Source organism: Neophocaena asiaeorientalis, unplaced genomic scaffold (genome assembly GCF_003031525.2).
Source record: "Neophocaena asiaeorientalis asiaeorientalis breed wild unplaced genomic scaffold, Neophocaena_asiaeorientalis_V1.1 scaffold16, whole genome shotgun sequence".
NCBI classification, from domain to species: domain Eukaryota; kingdom Metazoa; phylum Chordata; class Mammalia; order Artiodactyla; family Phocoenidae; genus Neophocaena; species Neophocaena asiaeorientalis.
In genome coordinates this window covers 4,365,909-4,383,897 of record NW_020175446.1, presented here as the reverse complement: position 1 = coordinate 4,383,897, position 17,989 = coordinate 4,365,909, and the positions used below count along the sequence as shown (strand labels likewise).

The 17,989-nt window shown below is 41.9% G+C and overlaps 1 protein-coding gene across 1 annotated transcript in view; it reads left to right on the top strand.

Moving 5' to 3' along the window:
* The window catches only part of LOC112415211 (zinc finger protein 705A-like), a 19,190-nt gene extending 9,997 nt beyond the window's left edge, over positions 1-9,193 (top strand). The window contains exons 4-8 of the mRNA XM_024768075.1: positions 3,671-3,757; positions 5,578-5,704; positions 6,419-6,514; positions 7,062-7,138; positions 7,599-9,193. Coding sequence (XP_024623843.1) covers positions 3,746-3,757; positions 5,578-5,704; positions 6,419-6,514; positions 7,062-7,138; positions 7,599-8,249 — 963 coding nt within the window. The 5' untranslated portion in view covers positions 3,671-3,745 and the 3' untranslated portion in view covers positions 8,250-9,193. The remainder of the gene's footprint in view (positions 1-3,670; positions 3,758-5,577; positions 5,705-6,418; positions 6,515-7,061; positions 7,139-7,598) is intronic.
* Positions 9,194-17,989: the final 8,796 nt, after the last annotated feature.

Genomic DNA, 17,989 nt, shown 5'->3' with positions numbered 1-17,989 from the left:
GGGGGCCCCCCACCAAAAAAAAAAAAAAAAAAAAAAAGAAAAGGCACGCCTTGATTAGATCTACATTGACTTGGCATGCAAATTAATCAGGGTGTGTCTTTCAATTTACATGATTGATGAGATTATCAGCTGCTTACAAAGAGGGCTTGCCATGAAAAGCTGGTTTATCTAGAGAGAGAAAGAAACTCTGAGTTCCTTTGGGTGGTGACCGCATCCTCAAAGAGTTGGCTTCTTTGGTTTTTCCATGGATTTGGGTAAGTAGTAGAGAGAATTTTTGTCAGGAAGGACAGACTCCATTATTTCAGAAGAGTTTATAATCAGGAAATGATGGATCACATGAGTGCAGCCACTTGGGGGCAAGCTTCCTTACTGTGGACGTAGAGTTTCTCTGTATTTATAATTCATATGTAATGGTCAGAGGTGAGCTTGCCTAATCTTGCCATGTATAGGTAGATTTAGACCACTGGGAGGGCAGAGCACAAACAAATATCTAATGACTAATTAGGTGAATGGCCTCAAGGAGTGGTAGAGTTCTGTGTAAGTTAGGGCAGAGGGGAAGGGAAAGGTTTAACTTGGTTGGAGTTTAGTGAAAGTCTCCTGCTAGCTGAGATTTAAACTGATGCTGACATAAATTGTGTATGGGTGGGAAGTTTGTGTGTGTGTATTGGGTGGAAATGAAGGTTGATACCAGTCCCCAGTGTAGAGATAACAGCAGTATGTGTGTGGGCTCAGCCAGGTCATGCACACATCAATGCCAGGATGTCTGGTGGAGCCGTTAACTAAGGCCGAAGACTAGAGGAGGAGGGATTTTTGTATTTGGAGGGGCAGAGGTGTTGTCCTGAGAAATATTTTGTTTTAGGTGTACGTAAGTTTGCAAGGAGAGATGATAGCACAGAAATGGAATCCAGACAAGAAGCTGGTTGTTTTCAACAGAGATAGCAGTAGGAGAAGTGAGGGCAATTGAATAAATGTGTGGGAGGAGAGCAGGAGCTCCCATTAAGTCTTGAGACACTCCAGTAGGACCGAGGAATTCTTTGCAGAGGACTGATAACAGAGCAGATCGAAGACAGGAGAATGAGGTTTCAGTTTAGGCTAGGAAGAAGTTCCGGAAAGGAGGTCAAGTTTCAACTTTTGTTTCCAAGGAAGACTCTGTCTGTGGGGAGATACTTGGTGATATTAACAATATGCATGCGTGAGATAATCATTGAGGGTCTTTGCAAGTCAAGGGAGAGGAGGACATGAGGGGCTGATGGCTGTACTTCCAGCTTGATGGTGAAGGGAGGATAGATGGGCAGGGACTTGAGAAAAAATAGGTTCAGAGGAGATTTTTGCTTCAAGTAAAAAGAGACATAATGAGCTTAACTGATGAGGGGACTGATGGACAGGTGTCCAGTAAAGGAGAACAAGAAAACAGGAGAGAAAGGAGTTCAGCTGGAGACGCTAGAGTAGAGGCAGCATGACCCGTCAATTTGAAGGGAGAAAGGAGTAACCCAGGGGTAGGAATGTAGGAATACCTGTAGCTGTCATGATGGTGAACCGAGTTACTTTGTCACATCATGTAATCCGTCTGTGTTATGAACTGAATTGTGTGCCCCCAAAAGTCAAATATTGAAGCCATCCTCAGACCTCAGAGTGTGATGGTATTTGGAGATTAGGCCTTAAAAGCGGTGATTAAATTAAAATGAGGTTCTTAGGATGGGCCCTAATCCAGTTTGGCTGGTGTCTTTGCAAGAAGAGGAGATTATGGCACAGACACGTCCAGTGGGAAGACACAGGAAGAAGACAGCCATCTGGAAGCTAAGAAGGGCGGCCTCGGAAGAGACCAACCCTGGCTTCACTTTGATTTTGGACTTAGAGCCTCCAGAATTGTGAGAAAATAAATTTGCTTAAGCTACCCAGTCTGTGATACTTTGTTACAGCAGCCTTAGCAAACTAATACAATATGTGTAGTAGGAAATAACCTCATCTTTTGAAATGTGAAGAGTATGTAGATTCAAAAGGCATGGTGACAATTTGAAATATTTATGGAGCAAATATTTGAAATGTTTCTGTTTTACTTTGCCAAACATAGTAGAGTTGCCAGATATATTTGAAAACAACTAGGAGTAGGTGATTCTGTGTTTAGACAGGGGTCGACTTAGTAGTAGTGTGTGTCGGATCCAGTCATGAAAAAGGCAGGTACAAGGAGTCACCTGCTATTGGGATTTTGATGGGGAAATCCGGTTAATAGTCCAAGGGACATAGAAAATGTTCTGGTCTTGGTAAGTGCCTGTTGAAATGAGTAAGTGTGGATTAAACTGAGCAGGAAAAATGTAGCTTGATGTTTGAGAAGTGAAACAAGTACATTGGGGGTCCCCATGTGGCAGAGGACTTGAGTTTGGGGTATCAGAAGGCAGAGGGGTTGTAGGTACAGGTTGGGGCTCCTGATCAATGTCAGAGGAAGTATTCCAGGTAAAACCTGGATATGATGTGTATTGCATAAGGAACATGAGCATAGGAGACAGGCAGAACAAAATTAAAATTACAGATGCATCATTTCTAGCTGTGACTTTGTTATATGGTTAACTTTTTGGACCTCTTCTGTGTATGTCATTTGTTATATTGGTAAACAAACTAAAATCGCCAGGTTTATTTTAAGGCCTAAATGAGTGAATATACGTAAATATCCAAGCACTAAGTCATGTTTGATACAAACTTTTTTTTTTTTTCTTTTTCTGGACCTCAGGTACAAATGGGTGAGTTAATCCTACTTTCGTTTATGATGCATTATCGTCATTTTGCCATGAAATATATTTAGTTATTGGTATTTCAGGGGAGAATTTACACTTTATCAATGCTTTCTCTGTGTGTGTCTTACACACATTTGTGTGCACATATATATATATATATGCACGTACACATACGTGTGTGTGTGTATAATGAAATGCAGGGATATTGCAGCTAATGAAGATCAATGCAGACATGATTTCAAGGATTTCAGCTACCCCTTTACTAAGATAATCAGCTGGAGTTAGCCCAGCCATCCTTGACACAGAGGGCTCAAGACAGTCCACGCCCGGAACACTATGACTCGTGTACCCCTGCTTCCTTCTGGAGCAGCGGATGTTAAGGACGAGACCGGAAGGGCGGTTGCCACGGTTCCTCCAAGTGGAATAAGTCCTTAAGTTAACTCCCTCATAAAACAGACTTTTAGTTGATTGACTTCCAGGTCCGTGGGGGTCAGATCCAACAGAGTTAAGGGAGCACTGCCATGAATGCTGGGGAACCCCTGCCAGTGTGTAAGTCAGAATAATGAAATCTGAGAGTTCCCAGTGTTTACCTGCAGGTGGGAACCAAAATCTACGTGCAGCGTGGGTCAGGGGTCACTGGTTTGGAGTCAGGGAGAGAACTGAATAACTCTGGGTACCACAGGCTAATTAACATACGAAGCTCAATAATTTCCACGTTCTTGTCTGTAAGTTATTTGTATTTCTACTTTTTAAATTAACAACCACAGTTAAAGTCTTCTTACTTTTGACCCTGGGAGAGGAGTAGAGGCCTCTGTGTGTTTCCAGCAGGGTGTGCACTGCATGTTTGTCGGTTAGACTGGGCGTCACACCCAGGTGAAGGTTTGGGGCTTCATGAAGGTGTGCACAGGACTGGAGTCTCACGGCTTCTTCTCCATCCGCAGCTCTGCCTGCTTAGTGCTTGGACTGTCTGTGAGTGAAAACCCAGAGAAAGACTGCTCGCAGCTGAGTTACTGACGATGCAGCCATTGGTGAGTAAGCAGTGCCTCTTTCTGCTGGAATTGCACACACTGCTGCTGACAGCAGATGGGCAGGTTTCTCTTACTTGCATGGATGTTCTAAGTGCAGTCAAGAAACATTCAGGGATCTGAGCTCCAATGAAATTTCCCCAGGACTCTGGGATGGTTGTCATGGGTCAAGAACTCCTTAATAACTGGTATCCTTCCTAACATCACACTCTCTTATTCCAGCCTCTGCTAAGCTTGTGTATTTACAGAAGAGGTGAGAGAAGTTTTCTTTCTCTAATCTGTCCATGGTCTCATTGGGGAATAATTCACTCGTTAATCACGTTAGTGGCTATCGTGGTCTAAGGTTGTGGTGAATAGAGAGGAGGGAGGAGGAGAACATTACAGTCCAATGGGGAAGCCGAGGTCTCATCAGGTGGGTTCAGTCAGTCCTGTCTTCACAGGTCCTGGGTGCGGACTGTGAGCTGTGAAGGGAGCACGAGAGAAGCTGAGGCCAAAGGAGGCATGAGGGATCATTCATTTATTTTTTTCCAGTTTTAAAGTTTTGATAGAATATATTTGCTCTTTTAGGAACTTCTTAAAAAGAAAATTAACCCTTTTTTTCATTTTTGGTAACTGGAATTAATGTATAGGGAGTATTATTTCCTTAATTGTGGCTCCATATTGAGGAGGAATAGAGTAAAATTTAAGACCCTGTGGGAAGTTTTAAAGAACTAGATAGACCAAAACGAGTCAAGAGGCTTCTGTTATCCTTCAGCAGAGAGACAAGCTAAAGAAAGGCGGCAGTAAGGACTGGTGTTTGAGGTCCCAGAAAACATTGAGAGTGGGGGTCCTCCCACCAGAGGGACGGGTCAGGCTGGGTCTGTCCTTCAGCACAGCCACCCCAGAGTCCCCCCGGCTTGTGCTGCTGGACCATCTGACCTCATACCTTCTTATGAACGCCTAAGTTCTGTAGAGTTCAGCGAGACCACGCCTGTTGATACCAAGTCCTATATGAAACGTGTTCATTTCTGAATAATGCTGGAGACGGTTTCAAGGTGCTCGGACATTTTAATAAGTAATAGACTAAGGCTTGTGTTTAATACATGTTTACTTAGATAGGGAGAACTTCATTAGTTCATTGGATCTTTCAATACTCATAACAGGTTATTAAACCATTTAATAGATGAGTCTGAAGTTCATTTAGGGGAATGATACAACTACAGTTATGGTTTAAAAGTGGCAAATCAGGGCTTCCCTGGTGGCGCAGTGGTTGAGAGTCCGCCTGCCAATGCAGGGGATGCGGGTTCGTGCCCCGGTCCGGGAGGGTCCCACGTGCCGCTGGGCCCATGGGCCATGACCGCTGGGCCTGTGCATACGGAGCCTGTGCCACAGCAGTGAGAGGCCCGCGTACCGCAAAAAAAAAAAAAAAAAAAAAAAAGGTGGCAAATCATAGTTATCGTTTGCCTTGGATGTGTCAATAAGTTATTGGAAATTAATCAGGAAGAGTTACATGAATTTTCAAGTGCAGCTTTTAATCACATGTCTGAACTCACAATTACCAGTTTTTTGGGAAGATTTCCAGGTTTTTTTTTTATTACACCACACTTCGTGTGATATTCCTTTATAATAAAGTTTTATTAATTCAGACTGTGTATATCTCTGTGATATATTGAAAAGCAGTTGCCAGCTCAGCACTGAGAATGAACTGATGGGAACCCCAAACTCCATTTGATCTTTCTGTACACCCAGCTTCTCCGCCCCTTTCCTCAGTGCTGCCACATCAACCCTCCTGCTCTGGACATTAGTAGGGGCTGCTCTGTCTGAACCACAATATCCATGTTTAGGAATCAGTGACATTTGAAGATGTAGCAATCAGCTTCACCCAGGAAGAGTGGGCCCTGCTGGACACATCCCAGAGAAAGCTGTTCAGAGATGTGATGCTGGAGAACATCAGTCATCTGGTCTCCGTGGGTGAGTCTGTCAACATTTATGTATGTATGCAGGTAGGTAGGTAAGTAGGTTGGTAGGTAGGTAGGTATTCATTGATTCAGTCGATAAGTATCTAGAACAGCTTCTGCGTACTCACTCCACTCCCTGTCCTGATTCTTTCATAGACCTTATAACTACATGAGAGAAAGTTGTTTAATATATTACTTACATCTAGTTTGTCACCCCACTAAAATGTAGTCTTGACCACAATTTCATGTCTTTCTTGCTACTCAATCTCTAACACTCAGAACAGACCCAGGAACTCAATGAATGTTTTTGAATGCATAAATAAATTGAGTAAATATTTTCTAAATATTCTGCTCGTCACTATGCTGAGGCCTGACAGCAGACTAGAGAAAATAGCAAAACCTTGATTATTCTTGTGGAACTCATGTTTACTGGCGTCTGTTTGAAGATAATATTCAACCGACTGTGGAGACATTTAATTTCTCCATTTTTTAAAAGGCTGAGGATTCTGTGTTCTGTCTTCGAACTTCGCCATGGACATCAGCATCCAGAGGTCTTCACTATTTCGGTCACATGATCTGTACTTCAGTGTTTCCTCTGCTCATGGTGTTGTTGCCTGGGCTGAACTTCAGTGGTCTCCTTGTTCTTCATCAGTAGCGTGTCCTGAACTTGATGATAATGCCCTTTTATTAGCACAGAACTCAAAATCCACCTTTTTTCCGTGAACAGGGTATCAGCATTGCAAATCAGATGTGATTTTCCAGCTGGACCAAGGTGAAGAGCTGTGGATTGAAGGAAGAGGATTTTTCCAAAGCCACAGTCCAGGTATGCAGCAGCAGCCTGTGCTTCAGTATGAGGAGGTGCCTAGTCAGTGAGTGAGTATGTACTTAGAAACATCAACTGAAGATTTTGTTAAGTGAGTGAGGTTTTCTAAAACGTAGGTGAACGACATTGGGGCAAAATTCTTTAGATGTTATTATTCCTTACATATTTCAGTCACATTCATGTGTACTCCTGCCATTATCTTTTTTTTTTTTCCTCATTTTTTTTTTTTTTTTTTTTTTTTTTTCTGCCATTATCTTTTTTGGGCTTTAGGGAAAGTTAAACTTTCACATAATAACTCTTGTTCTCATCCTCCCCTTTGAAGCTTTTCCCTCTCTCTACCCAACATCTCATCTCCATTTTAATATTTTCATATTTCAGTCCTGAAAATCTTTACTAATTGTCAATGCCCTATAATGTGTTTCTGTTTCCTAGAGTATTCCCTATTGAAGTACCAATTTTTGAAACATACTCATAAAGGTCTTGGAGCTTTTCAACATTTTCATTCCCCTAATGGCATTCTAATTTTTTTTTTTTTCAATTATTTTAGGCAGGGAAAGTGCCCTTAAAGAAATGTTAGCCACACAGCATATCAGCAGGAAAGACACATCTACAATCATCCCACTGGTAAGTTTCCTGAGTGTTAACCCTGGTCATCCAAATTAAAGACCTGGCAATGGAATGTTAGTAATTGAGCACAAAAGCCTGATTTACATTAAGTTGGGATTAAGCTATTTCTGAGCAAAAAGTTACGGGTGGTTTGAATTTAGTGCAGAGATTAACCTGAGCTCAAAACCATAACCTCAGATCTTAAGAAAAAGGGGCAACTGTATAAACATTGCTCATATGCCTAGTCTTTGAAACATATTGCAGTCTTCGAAATTAGCCTATAACCTCTGCAGCTGGGAGGCTATAAAGAGAAAGCCTTTGTGTGTGCAGGGAGTAACACGTCAGGCGCATGCAGGCCATGTCGGAAGGACTTTAAATGGAGACTCTCACTGAATGCTTTGTTCTAGATTCACGTGTAGAGAAAAGAATGTATGTATGTGGACAAACCGTTAATAGCCTTTTATCTCCTTCCCAAAAGCAAGTGTCTCACACTCCAGAGGATCCCTTCGAATGTAATGATTTGGGAGAAGATTTCACTCATAGCTCCACACTGAGTCAACATTTGTTAACGCACACAGAAAAGACACCCTGTATCAACAAACAGTGTAAAAAATCCCTTAGTGACCAATCATACCTTAATCAACATAAGCAGATCCACACTAGAGGTAAATCGTGTGAGTGCCATCTGTGCGGGAAAGCCTTCAGTAATTGCTCTAGCCTTAGAAGACATGAGATGACTCACACTGGAGAGAAACCGTATGAATGCCATATCTGTGGGAATGCTTTTATTCAAAGCTCTGACCTTAGAAAACACAATCTAACTCACACCGGAGAGAAACCATATGAATGTCATCTCTGTGGGAAAGCCTTTAGTCAGTCCTCTAACCTCAGACAGCATGAGAGAACACACACTGGAGAGCAGCCGTATGAATGTCAACTCTGTGGGAAAGCGTTCAGTAAATGTTCTGCTCTTAGACGACACGAGAGAACTCACACTGGAGAGAAACCGTATGAGTGTCATCTTTGTGGCAAATCCTTCAGCCAGTGTTCTGCCCTTAGACGACATGAGGGAACCCACAATGGAGAGAAAATTATGAATGCCTTCAGTAAGTATTCTGACCTCAGATGACATGGTATTATAAATGTAACAAACGTGGACAAGACTTCAACCGTAGCTTTAACATTTAAACACACCAGAGGACTCACGTCGAAGAAAACGCTGTGATCAATGGGGAAGATCCTTCGGTTATCCTTATTCAACTTGACATACTCAAGTTTATATGGAAGAGAGTCCATATGTGTGATATTTATGTGGCAAAACCTTCAGTCAGTGGTCTGACCATAGATGACATGAGAGAACTCATACTGTCAATAATAACAGCAGCTCTAAACTTTAAACACACTAGGGGACTTGCATCAGGGAGAATCCAGGTCTGCCATCAATGTGAAAATGCTTTCATTTATAATTCATGGTTAAACAACATGGGCAAACTCCATTTGGGAGAGCCCCTAGGTCTAATCACTGTGAACATTCAACCAAGCAGAGTCTTGATGTGCACGAGAAAACTCAGCGAAGGAACGAAGAACCACTACAACAGGAAGTAAGAGGATGCAGGCTCTTAAGGAATACCAAGTCATTCATCCAGGAGAAGTGATTCAGTGCAGAATCACGAGAAATCCTTTATTCATAGAGCCGCACTTGTGGTACCTGTGTGGATCCAGACTGTACAAAACATGCTCAGTGTCATGAATAAGGATGACACTTCCGTGATCTCTCATTTCATAATCAACGTTAAGGTTCTCACACTGAGGCGACAGCAGTCCTAAAATCAGTGTGGCGAAAACTTCATCTAGACTTCACATTCAGAAAAGCTAAGTTGAGGGGGTGAAAAACCCTTTAAAAGAGCCTTTAACATACAATTCAGCAAATAATTCAGAACTTTGAGAGAACTATTTATGGGGAAAAACCTGACATAAATGCAAACAGTAAGGTGATCTGGGAATACTGAATGCAGAATTTTGTAAGAAATTAAACTTTTTCCAATAGATTATTTGTAAATATTTAAACAATAAAGTTGGTTGCTGAAAAGTCTAGCCTGTTGGTGAAGTTGTAGTTTTCTCCATGCAGCTGCAAACACACAGATCTGGGTCTGCACTTCATGGCGTGTCGGGGAGACTCGGCCCGATTCTCTGTCTTCCCTTTCTCCACAGCCCCTTCCACACAGCTCACCTCCACTCATTCCAGCTTCCCACCAACATCAGCTGTCTCATCTATGCACTGATGGTGACACAACAGGGGCCTTCACCCCACTGGCTGGTTTCTCAATGTGCCATGACCCTGGCCTACCAGGTGGACAGTATCATGGACATCTAGTGTAAACCACGGGGTAGTCCCCAGCCTGTCTCTGCCCCTGGGCAGCTCCGCGGGGCCAGAGAGACGGGCAGCTCTGCTGTTCCAGGCCAAGAACACTCCTTGGATTTTTCTGTGAAGCCCCTGAGTTGAGCTAGCTGGGGGCAGGAGCTCATCATATGACGCCATCCCACATCTTATTCAGGTGAGTCCTGAGTTACGCACCTACTTGCTTCCCAAACAGAGCCACTATTGTGCCCTCCCCGCCAACACACACACACAGAGCAACCCTGAAAAGAAGACCCCAGCAATATAATAGCCCCTAACCTGTCAGATACCACACAAGCCTGTCTTATTAATGTTCTTTTCCCCAAGCAAAATGAAAGTTCTCTCAAAGTAGGTCCCTCCTGCTTTGCGCCTAGGGCTTGGAAATGTGTTGCCCTTCAACAAACTTCCATACTGAACCTAAACCTCAAGGGAAGTGTTCTCAAGAGATAACGCAGCTGATTTGTGCTCTTCCCAAACTAGCACAATCCCCAAATCATAGCTTGACAGGCTGATGAAATAAGCACATCTCGGGGTGAAACCAATACATCATCATTTAAAAAAAAAAAAGTGATTCTACTGTTCAGCTAGGGTGGAAACAGTCGTGTGCGAGGATGATGACCAACCAAAATTGAACATCTTGGTGCTGTGGCTGGAGGGGTATTGGCTGTGAGCAGGCAGGGACACATGGAAGTGTGAACAAGGGTCAAGTGGAACAAACTAGTCAGAAGTTCAGATCTGGAAGACAGACCCCCCCCATGGGTTATTTCCACTGTCACAGCCCATGAGACCTTGTTACTGAACCTTTCTGTGGTTCAGTTTCCTCCATTCTAAGGTAGAAGTAAGCTTCGTGCCTCTAAGAGTTGTAGTGAGTACTACTGAGTTGATACCGTATACACCAAGTTGTTACTGCAGGTAGTAGGCACTTCGTGTTTGCAAATAGAGAATACTTTTTATAAATTGAGATCTGGAAACACCACTCTTCCTTACCTCATTTTTATATTGAAATATTTCACATCACTTAAAAATAGAATAGATTTGTATTACTATTATATTTAATCTGCTTAGGACATACATAATTTACCCTAAAGCTATAGTTGACTTTAGCTGTGATCCTGGGCCACAACTGAATTTGAGACTTATTTGGTGGCTTAGTCAGAAATCACCTCCTCTGCCTGTGTCTCCAGGCGGGAAGGGCCTGGTGCTGCTGGGGGCAGGGCCTGTGTAGGTGCTGGGACCCCCAGGAATGATGTGCACACTCGCTTCTCAGAGGAGCTCATGTCCCACTGGAATCTGTCTACACTGACCTATGCATGCGCGTGTGCTGGGCATTTTCAGTGAGATCAAGGGATTTCAGGACTGATCACATAAAGTCATGACCACAGAGGGGTGGCATCACAAAATGAGATGTATTGGGTGGCACAAAGGTGCAGCTTCCCTATCAAGGATAACTCCTTCCAGCGGCTAGAGTGCGGGACCACCACCAGGAAGGGGAAGACAACAAGGGAACACCTGGGGGAGAAGGTGTTTGGAAAGCAGTGGTGGTTTCATTGTCCAGTTGAAGTCGCTCAGCCCAAAGATGGGGAGTCTCTTGGTCAGAAAACTATAAAAGGCCAGCAGCAGCTTAGAGGCTTGTATAGCCCATGGTTTAGCTTATCTATGGTCAGCTGGTCAAATGTTGGGTGCATTTTCACAGGGTATGCACAGCAGGCAGGCTCTAAATGGTTAAAAATCTCATTTGAGCTGTGTTATGTTTAAGACAATTCAGTGTATAAAAATTTAAATTTGGCACTGGTGGGCCTTTGAGCTAATGGGCCTAGTCTCTTGTGAAGACGTAAACAAGAGGCCCAATATACAAGGACCACATTTGACTCATTTATAAAACACTAGATACTCTCAACGGATTTTTTTCTTTATATTCACTGGTTATTTATTTTGCCTGCTCAAATCTGATGTTGCAGCCCTCTATTAGTATTTTATAGAATATAAAACATAGAGGTGAAAACCCATAGCAATTTTCAACTTCAGAATTCCTATTTGACTCCATTTTATAATTTCTGTCTCTTTACCGAAACTCTTGATTCAGTGAAGCATCATTTGCCTGCTTTCCTTTTGTTCTTTGAGCATCATTGAGACAGTTGTGTAAAGCCTTTGTCTCGTCTCTCGTCAAGTCCAATGTCTATACTCCCTCAGGTACGGTATCTGTTAATTTTTCTTCTCCCTGAGGATGCGTTGTACCTTCTTGTTTCTTTGCATGACAATTTTTGTCGAATACTAGATATTTTGAACATTATGATGTGCCTAGAAATCAGATTCTCCTGCCTTCCTGGGATTTGTTGACACTCTGTGTGGTCCGGGCTTAGTTGTTTATTTACTGATTTTCTGAACTCTTCCTGAAAAGGTTTTGTCATGAATGCCACTGAGGTCTCTGTTCTATTAGCTTAATGGTCACCTTGTGATTTGAGAGGTATCTCCTTAAACACTGGAGCCAGAAAAACCAAAACCAAACAAATAAAAAACCCACACACACGGAATACTCTGCCAGTCTTAGCAAGCCTTCTCTGTGTTGGTGCTTTTCTGAAAGCTTCGCAAGGCACTTTACGACTGTCTCACCCTTCGGTAAGCTGCTTACTCTCTTACCATCCGAGCTCTTACTCTCTTACCACTTACTCTCATACCATCGTGCACCACTGTGCCATATTTGACGCGACTTGTGAGTATCGATACATTAAACGCCCACATGTTATTCGGATTTCCCTAGGTTCACCCTTACTGTTTCAGAACCCCATCCAGTACACACACCACATCACGTTTATTCAGAATGGTTCCTTAAGCTTCTCTCGGCTGTGACGTTTGCTCAGACTTTTTTATTTGTGATGACTTTTGACAGTCTTCAGAAGAACCAGCCAGGCTGATCTGACATGAAAATGTTTGAAACACAGGCCTACTCGATTTACTGGACTTCACTTTATTCGCTTCACAGATGCTGAGTTTGTCACAAATTGAAGGTTTGTAGCAACGCTGTGCATTGATCAAGTCTATTGGTGCCATTTTTTCAAGCGTCTTCTCACTTAATGTCTCTGGGTCACATTTTGGCGATTCTTGCAATATTTCAAACTTTTTCATTATTATTATATTGGTATGGTGCTCTGTGATCAGTGACGATGTTACTGCAAGACTCACTGAAGTCTCAGATGATGTTTGGCATTCTTTAGCAGGAAAGCATTTTTAACTAAGGTCTGTACACTTTTTAGACATAACGCTGTTGCACACTTAAGAGGCCGCAGCATTGTGTAAACGTCACTTTTATGTGCACTGGGAAACCAAACTTTCACGTGACTTGCTTTATTGCAATGTTCACTTTTTGCTCCTGTCTGGAGCTGATCGCACAGTGTCTCCAAGGCAAGCCTGTGTCATCATCTTAAAACATTTTTGAGAGGCAGTAGTTCATGTAACAGCAGTAAAACAAATGTCTATCACGATGAACTTGTATGCACCTTATTTCTAGGTTTCAGTTCATGTTATTGGGGAGGCCTCTCACCGCTGTTTTCCATACAGGACATGAAAACCACTCTCTCTGTCACCTACCTCTGTGTCCTCAGATGGTGCACGGGAACCAGGTTTTTCTACCCCTGGAGTATTCCATCGCCTCACACTACAGTTATACACGGACAATACCTCCCAGATAAGAAAGCAGGTCCTCAAATCCTTTGAGAAGTTCCTCCATAAGGCATGCGTTAAGACCTGGAGATTCCTAAGTTTAAATATATAAGATATTGAATGACATGCAGAACTGTCTCTACAACTGGTTCTAGTGCTGCCAAATCATTCGCGTACGTGGGTCTCCACTCATCCACTGCTCTGTGACCCTCCTCTCCACAGTGCCCAGAGCCCAGCCACGGCCCTCTGAGTAAATCAGCCGTAACTGCAGCAAGGAGAACAATCAGCCGGTTTCTCGTCTTCTCCGTATGGGAAGGCAACCTCTGGGTGATAACTGCGCTGTATTGAGAAGATTACTATCCCCACTACATTTAATATTCAAAGGTATCCCTCACCCAGTTTATTAGTTCCTGAAGACAAACTGTACAGCTGCCCTGTGGGGAAAACTAGCCCCGAGAAAGGTTATCCAAACGGTGATTCACGATCACATGCATGTGGAAGCGTTCTGAAAAGCATCTTTGAATTGAATGAGAAGGGCTATAGCTAAATTCAAGTTCCACTGCATTTAATAGAGACTATTCTTAGGGGTTTTCACATTTTAAAAGTTGTTTTAATGAAAATGTTAGAAATCAAATATGACTGAGGTGAAAACAAAGTTACATTTCTTCCTGCAGCGCCCAGGCAGTGAGAGCCCTCAGATTTTAGAAGAGCAGGATTCTATGATAGGTGGACTGCAGTCGTATCTGGAATTCCAAAGAAAAACCAATGAGATTTTGAGTAGAAGGGTGAATTAAAATAATAATCATTGCAGTATTGATGGTACAGTAATTAGTGCAAATATTAAGTCATAGCGGAATATTTGAACGGTAAACATATAAATTTCAATTTCATTAACATTATTTATGTAACCTGTGCTTATACTATTAATACTGAATTAGGCAGTCATTAAAAGTAATGATACTTTAATGTCAAATTATGAATACTGTTAATCTGGTTTACAGTACTAATGTTAGAATTTGAAAGATATGTGATGTTAATAAAATGTTTAAAGGCAGTTTTTTAGAGCAGTTTTAGGTTTACAACAAAACTGAGAAGGTACAGAGATCTCCCATTTCCCTCTGTCCCCACCCACGCATGGCCTCCTGCATGATCGACGCTACTACCAGATGGTACATTTTTCACTAAGGATGAACCTACACGGACGCATCGTAATCACCCACTGTGCATAGTTTACAGTTCACTCTGGGAATTGTACATTCTGTGGGTTTGGACAAATGTATAATGACATTTATCATCATTATAATGTCATACAGAGTATTTTCACTGCCCTAAAAATCCTCTGTGCTGATTTAACTTTTTAAAAAGCGTGTATTTGCAAAAGAATGGGTTATCTGAAGTTATAGTTTAATGTCTTTTAATTCCCCACATAATGAAATTATTATTACCCCCTTATAGTTATGAAGGATTCCCAGTATTGGTTAATGTTCTCATCTGAAATGTTAAGTGATTCACACTCTGGCATACTTTAAATATATCATTTCCTGGTAAAGAGCACTTTATTTGAACATTCACATTACTATCAACTAGACTACCTTAATCTACAATATTTGACACGTGCTATAAAAAATATTTGTTAATACTATTGATTTTAAATTTCATAGCAGTTGGTTATATTTCAATGTACATTTTTCATTTTACATAATTTTAAAATTTCAGTTATTTTGGAAGAGTTTCTTCTGTACATCGACAGTGCTGTAGTGTGTGAATGAGCCTAGCGTGAAATATTGCTAGATGACAGACCCTAAGATAGAATGTAAGATAGGCATTATTTTAGTCTTTATACGCCTGGAACATATTATCACGTGAATCAGCAACGTACATCACGCATAACTAAAAAGGCACTTTAATTTTTCCACTCTGCTGATTCTCTAAAAAACAAGCTGTAGTAGATTTCTAAAATCAACTTCTGGGTATTCCCTGGTGGTCCAGTGGCTTTCACTGCCTTGGCCGGGGTTCAATCCCTGGTCGGGGAACTAAGGTCCCGCAAGCCACGCAGCATGGAGAAAATAAATAAATCAATTAACTTTTAATATATATTCTAAATATGATAATCCAGATTTAATAGTGACAATAACAAAACAGCATCAAACTCCTGTACTATGTTAGAGGGATCATTCAGAAGCACTTAGTAATTACTCATATGGTTCCTTGTTATTCTTCTCCTTAATCAAATTAGAAAGCTAGAGAAGTCTGGGCAATAGAAAGTTCGCCTTCCTGGAGGAGAAAATGACCATTGGTCCCCCAAGAGCAGGAGTAAAAGTGGTTCCTGAGATAAACTGTAAACGCTTGAGGCCATTTTCCTCTAGGAGACTCAGCCCACTGGGCCCAGGTGACAGTGACACAGCGCCCAGAGCGTGTGGCGTGAACATGCCCGCTGGCGCATTCCTGTTGGACCCAATATGCAGCGTCATTTCATTGTTACATCACATAGAGTTTACACATTAATTTTCGGGGTAAAAGCCAAAGGGTTTTTCTGTTTGTTTTCTTTTAGTTCAACTAGTTTTTCACTGTCATGAATGCTCCACACGAAATGATTTTTGTGGTAGACATTTCTATCTTGTATCAGTTCACTTACTATTTGGAATGTTCTCAAATGAGGCATGGGGAAGCCACTGTGGCACGTGAATTAGGTCACTGATCAGCCTTTGTACATCTCTCCGCTCCGAGCTGCCATCTGGAGTGAGAGAGGCTCAGCCCCGGATCCTATGGGGCTGGCATTGAAGCAGCTTCCAGGACTGAGCTGAGTGCAATGGGTATGGGAGTGGGTGGAGGAGAGCTGGGAGCATGGGTAGGGAGAAAACCGACATCTGTTCCCGATGCAAGGGAAGGCAGGGGACCAACATCCGGAGAGACTGGGGAGGCGCCGGTCCTAAGGGGAATGAACCAGGGCTCACTGGCTGCCTGGACCCTGCCTCACCCCTTTGCTGAGGGTCGTTCTCACCACCAGCCCAGTTTCCTTCCTCCTCCAGTCAGGCTCACTGTGGCTCCAATATTTTCCATCAGGTTTTTACTCCACTTCTGTTCTTTCCTGGGCCTAGAGTCCAGAGCAGATGCCCTGAATGCTCCAGCTCACCTTCTGCCCTCATCTTCTTTGAATTGTATGAGAGGAAAGCAGACCTTGTCAGCCGCAAGCTGGTCTGGTACCCTCAGCTGGGTCACAGTTGTCCGGTGAACATAACAATTCCACAGAACATCAGCGTCACTCAAGGCCATTATACAATGATGAATCAAGACGAAAACAATTCCACCCTGGACACAGACAAAATATGGACGTCGTCCAAGCCAAAAAATAACCACCGTCCCCCTGTCTCAGCATATACAAGTGACTGCTGCTTCTTTACAAATTATAGCTGTAGTGTTGCTTTCTTCAGACCTCCACAGAGAGATTTCATAAGACATCAGTCATAGAATTACCCCTCACGTGGGTTGTCTTTCAACTTTTATTTTCATTTTGATGAAGTCCAATTTATCAATTTTTCTTTGGTTGCATGTGCTTTTGACGTCACTATCTAAGAAATCATTGCCTAATCCAAGGGCACAAATATTTGCGTCTTTGTTTTCTCCTGAGAGTTTTGTGATGTTAGCTCTTATATTTAGGTATTTTATCCATTTTAGGTTTTTAAAAATATGTTAGACATGGGTACAATTTCTTCCTTTGCATGTAGTTGCCCACATAAAAAAGACTCACATCTCCCACTGAATGTTCTTGGTACCCTTGTCAAAAATAAATTGACCATAAATGTGAGGATTTATTTCTGAACTCTCAATTCTATTCCATCGATCTATAAATCTGTTCTTTTGCCAATATCACAGAGTCTTAATTAATGTACCTCCGTGGTAAGATCTGAAACCGAGAAGTATGAGGACTCAACTTATTTTTCCTTTCAAGGTTGTTTTGTCTATTCTGCGTCCTTGAATTTCCATGTGAATTTTATGGTCAGCTTGCTGATCTCAAAAATGCCAACTGGGGATTTCGATAAAGATTACATTTCATCTGTAGATCAGTTTAGGAGTATTGTCATCTAATATATAGTCACCCAATCCATAATCACTTTCATTTAGGGCATATTTCCTTTTTTCGTATATCTTTAATTTCTTTCAAAACATTTTGTAGTTTTCAGTGTACAAATCTATTATGATAAATATATTCTTAAGTATTTTATTATTTTTGGTGCTAATGTAAATGCTATTTGTTAATTTTCCATTCTCCAGGATCCAGTCCTGGATCACACACTGCTTTCTGCTTCTGCCAGCCCCTAAGTTCACTGAACACTCCCTTCACTCTATCCCTGCTCCAGTGACGCCTTGTGCCTCAGATGCCAGCCGCACACCTTAAGAACCGCTGCCCCCTCACCCACCTGTGCTTTCTCCTGATCGCTTTTGTTTTTCTCTTACTCCACCTTGGCCCTGGTCTCTTGGCCTCCCATCCCCTCTCTCTTCTCCTCTGACCTGTTCAAGATAGGAATGATTGTGGCAGGACAGGTAGGAAAATGCAGAAAGGTTTGACATTTCCAAAAGAGAAGTATTACTTTAACATCAAGCTTTAGTCACAAACTATATGTTTATTCTTCCATGTTTGTATTAATTTTTACCATATACATTTTTAAACACTGATATGACAGATTACATTATTTTGTATTATATTTTTCAGTTTAGATTATGACTGAACCAAGTCTCTGTAATTATGTTGAAAGCTGCATAAAAATATAAACTGAGCAACATAACAGATTTTTTTTTTTTTTTTTTTTTTTTCC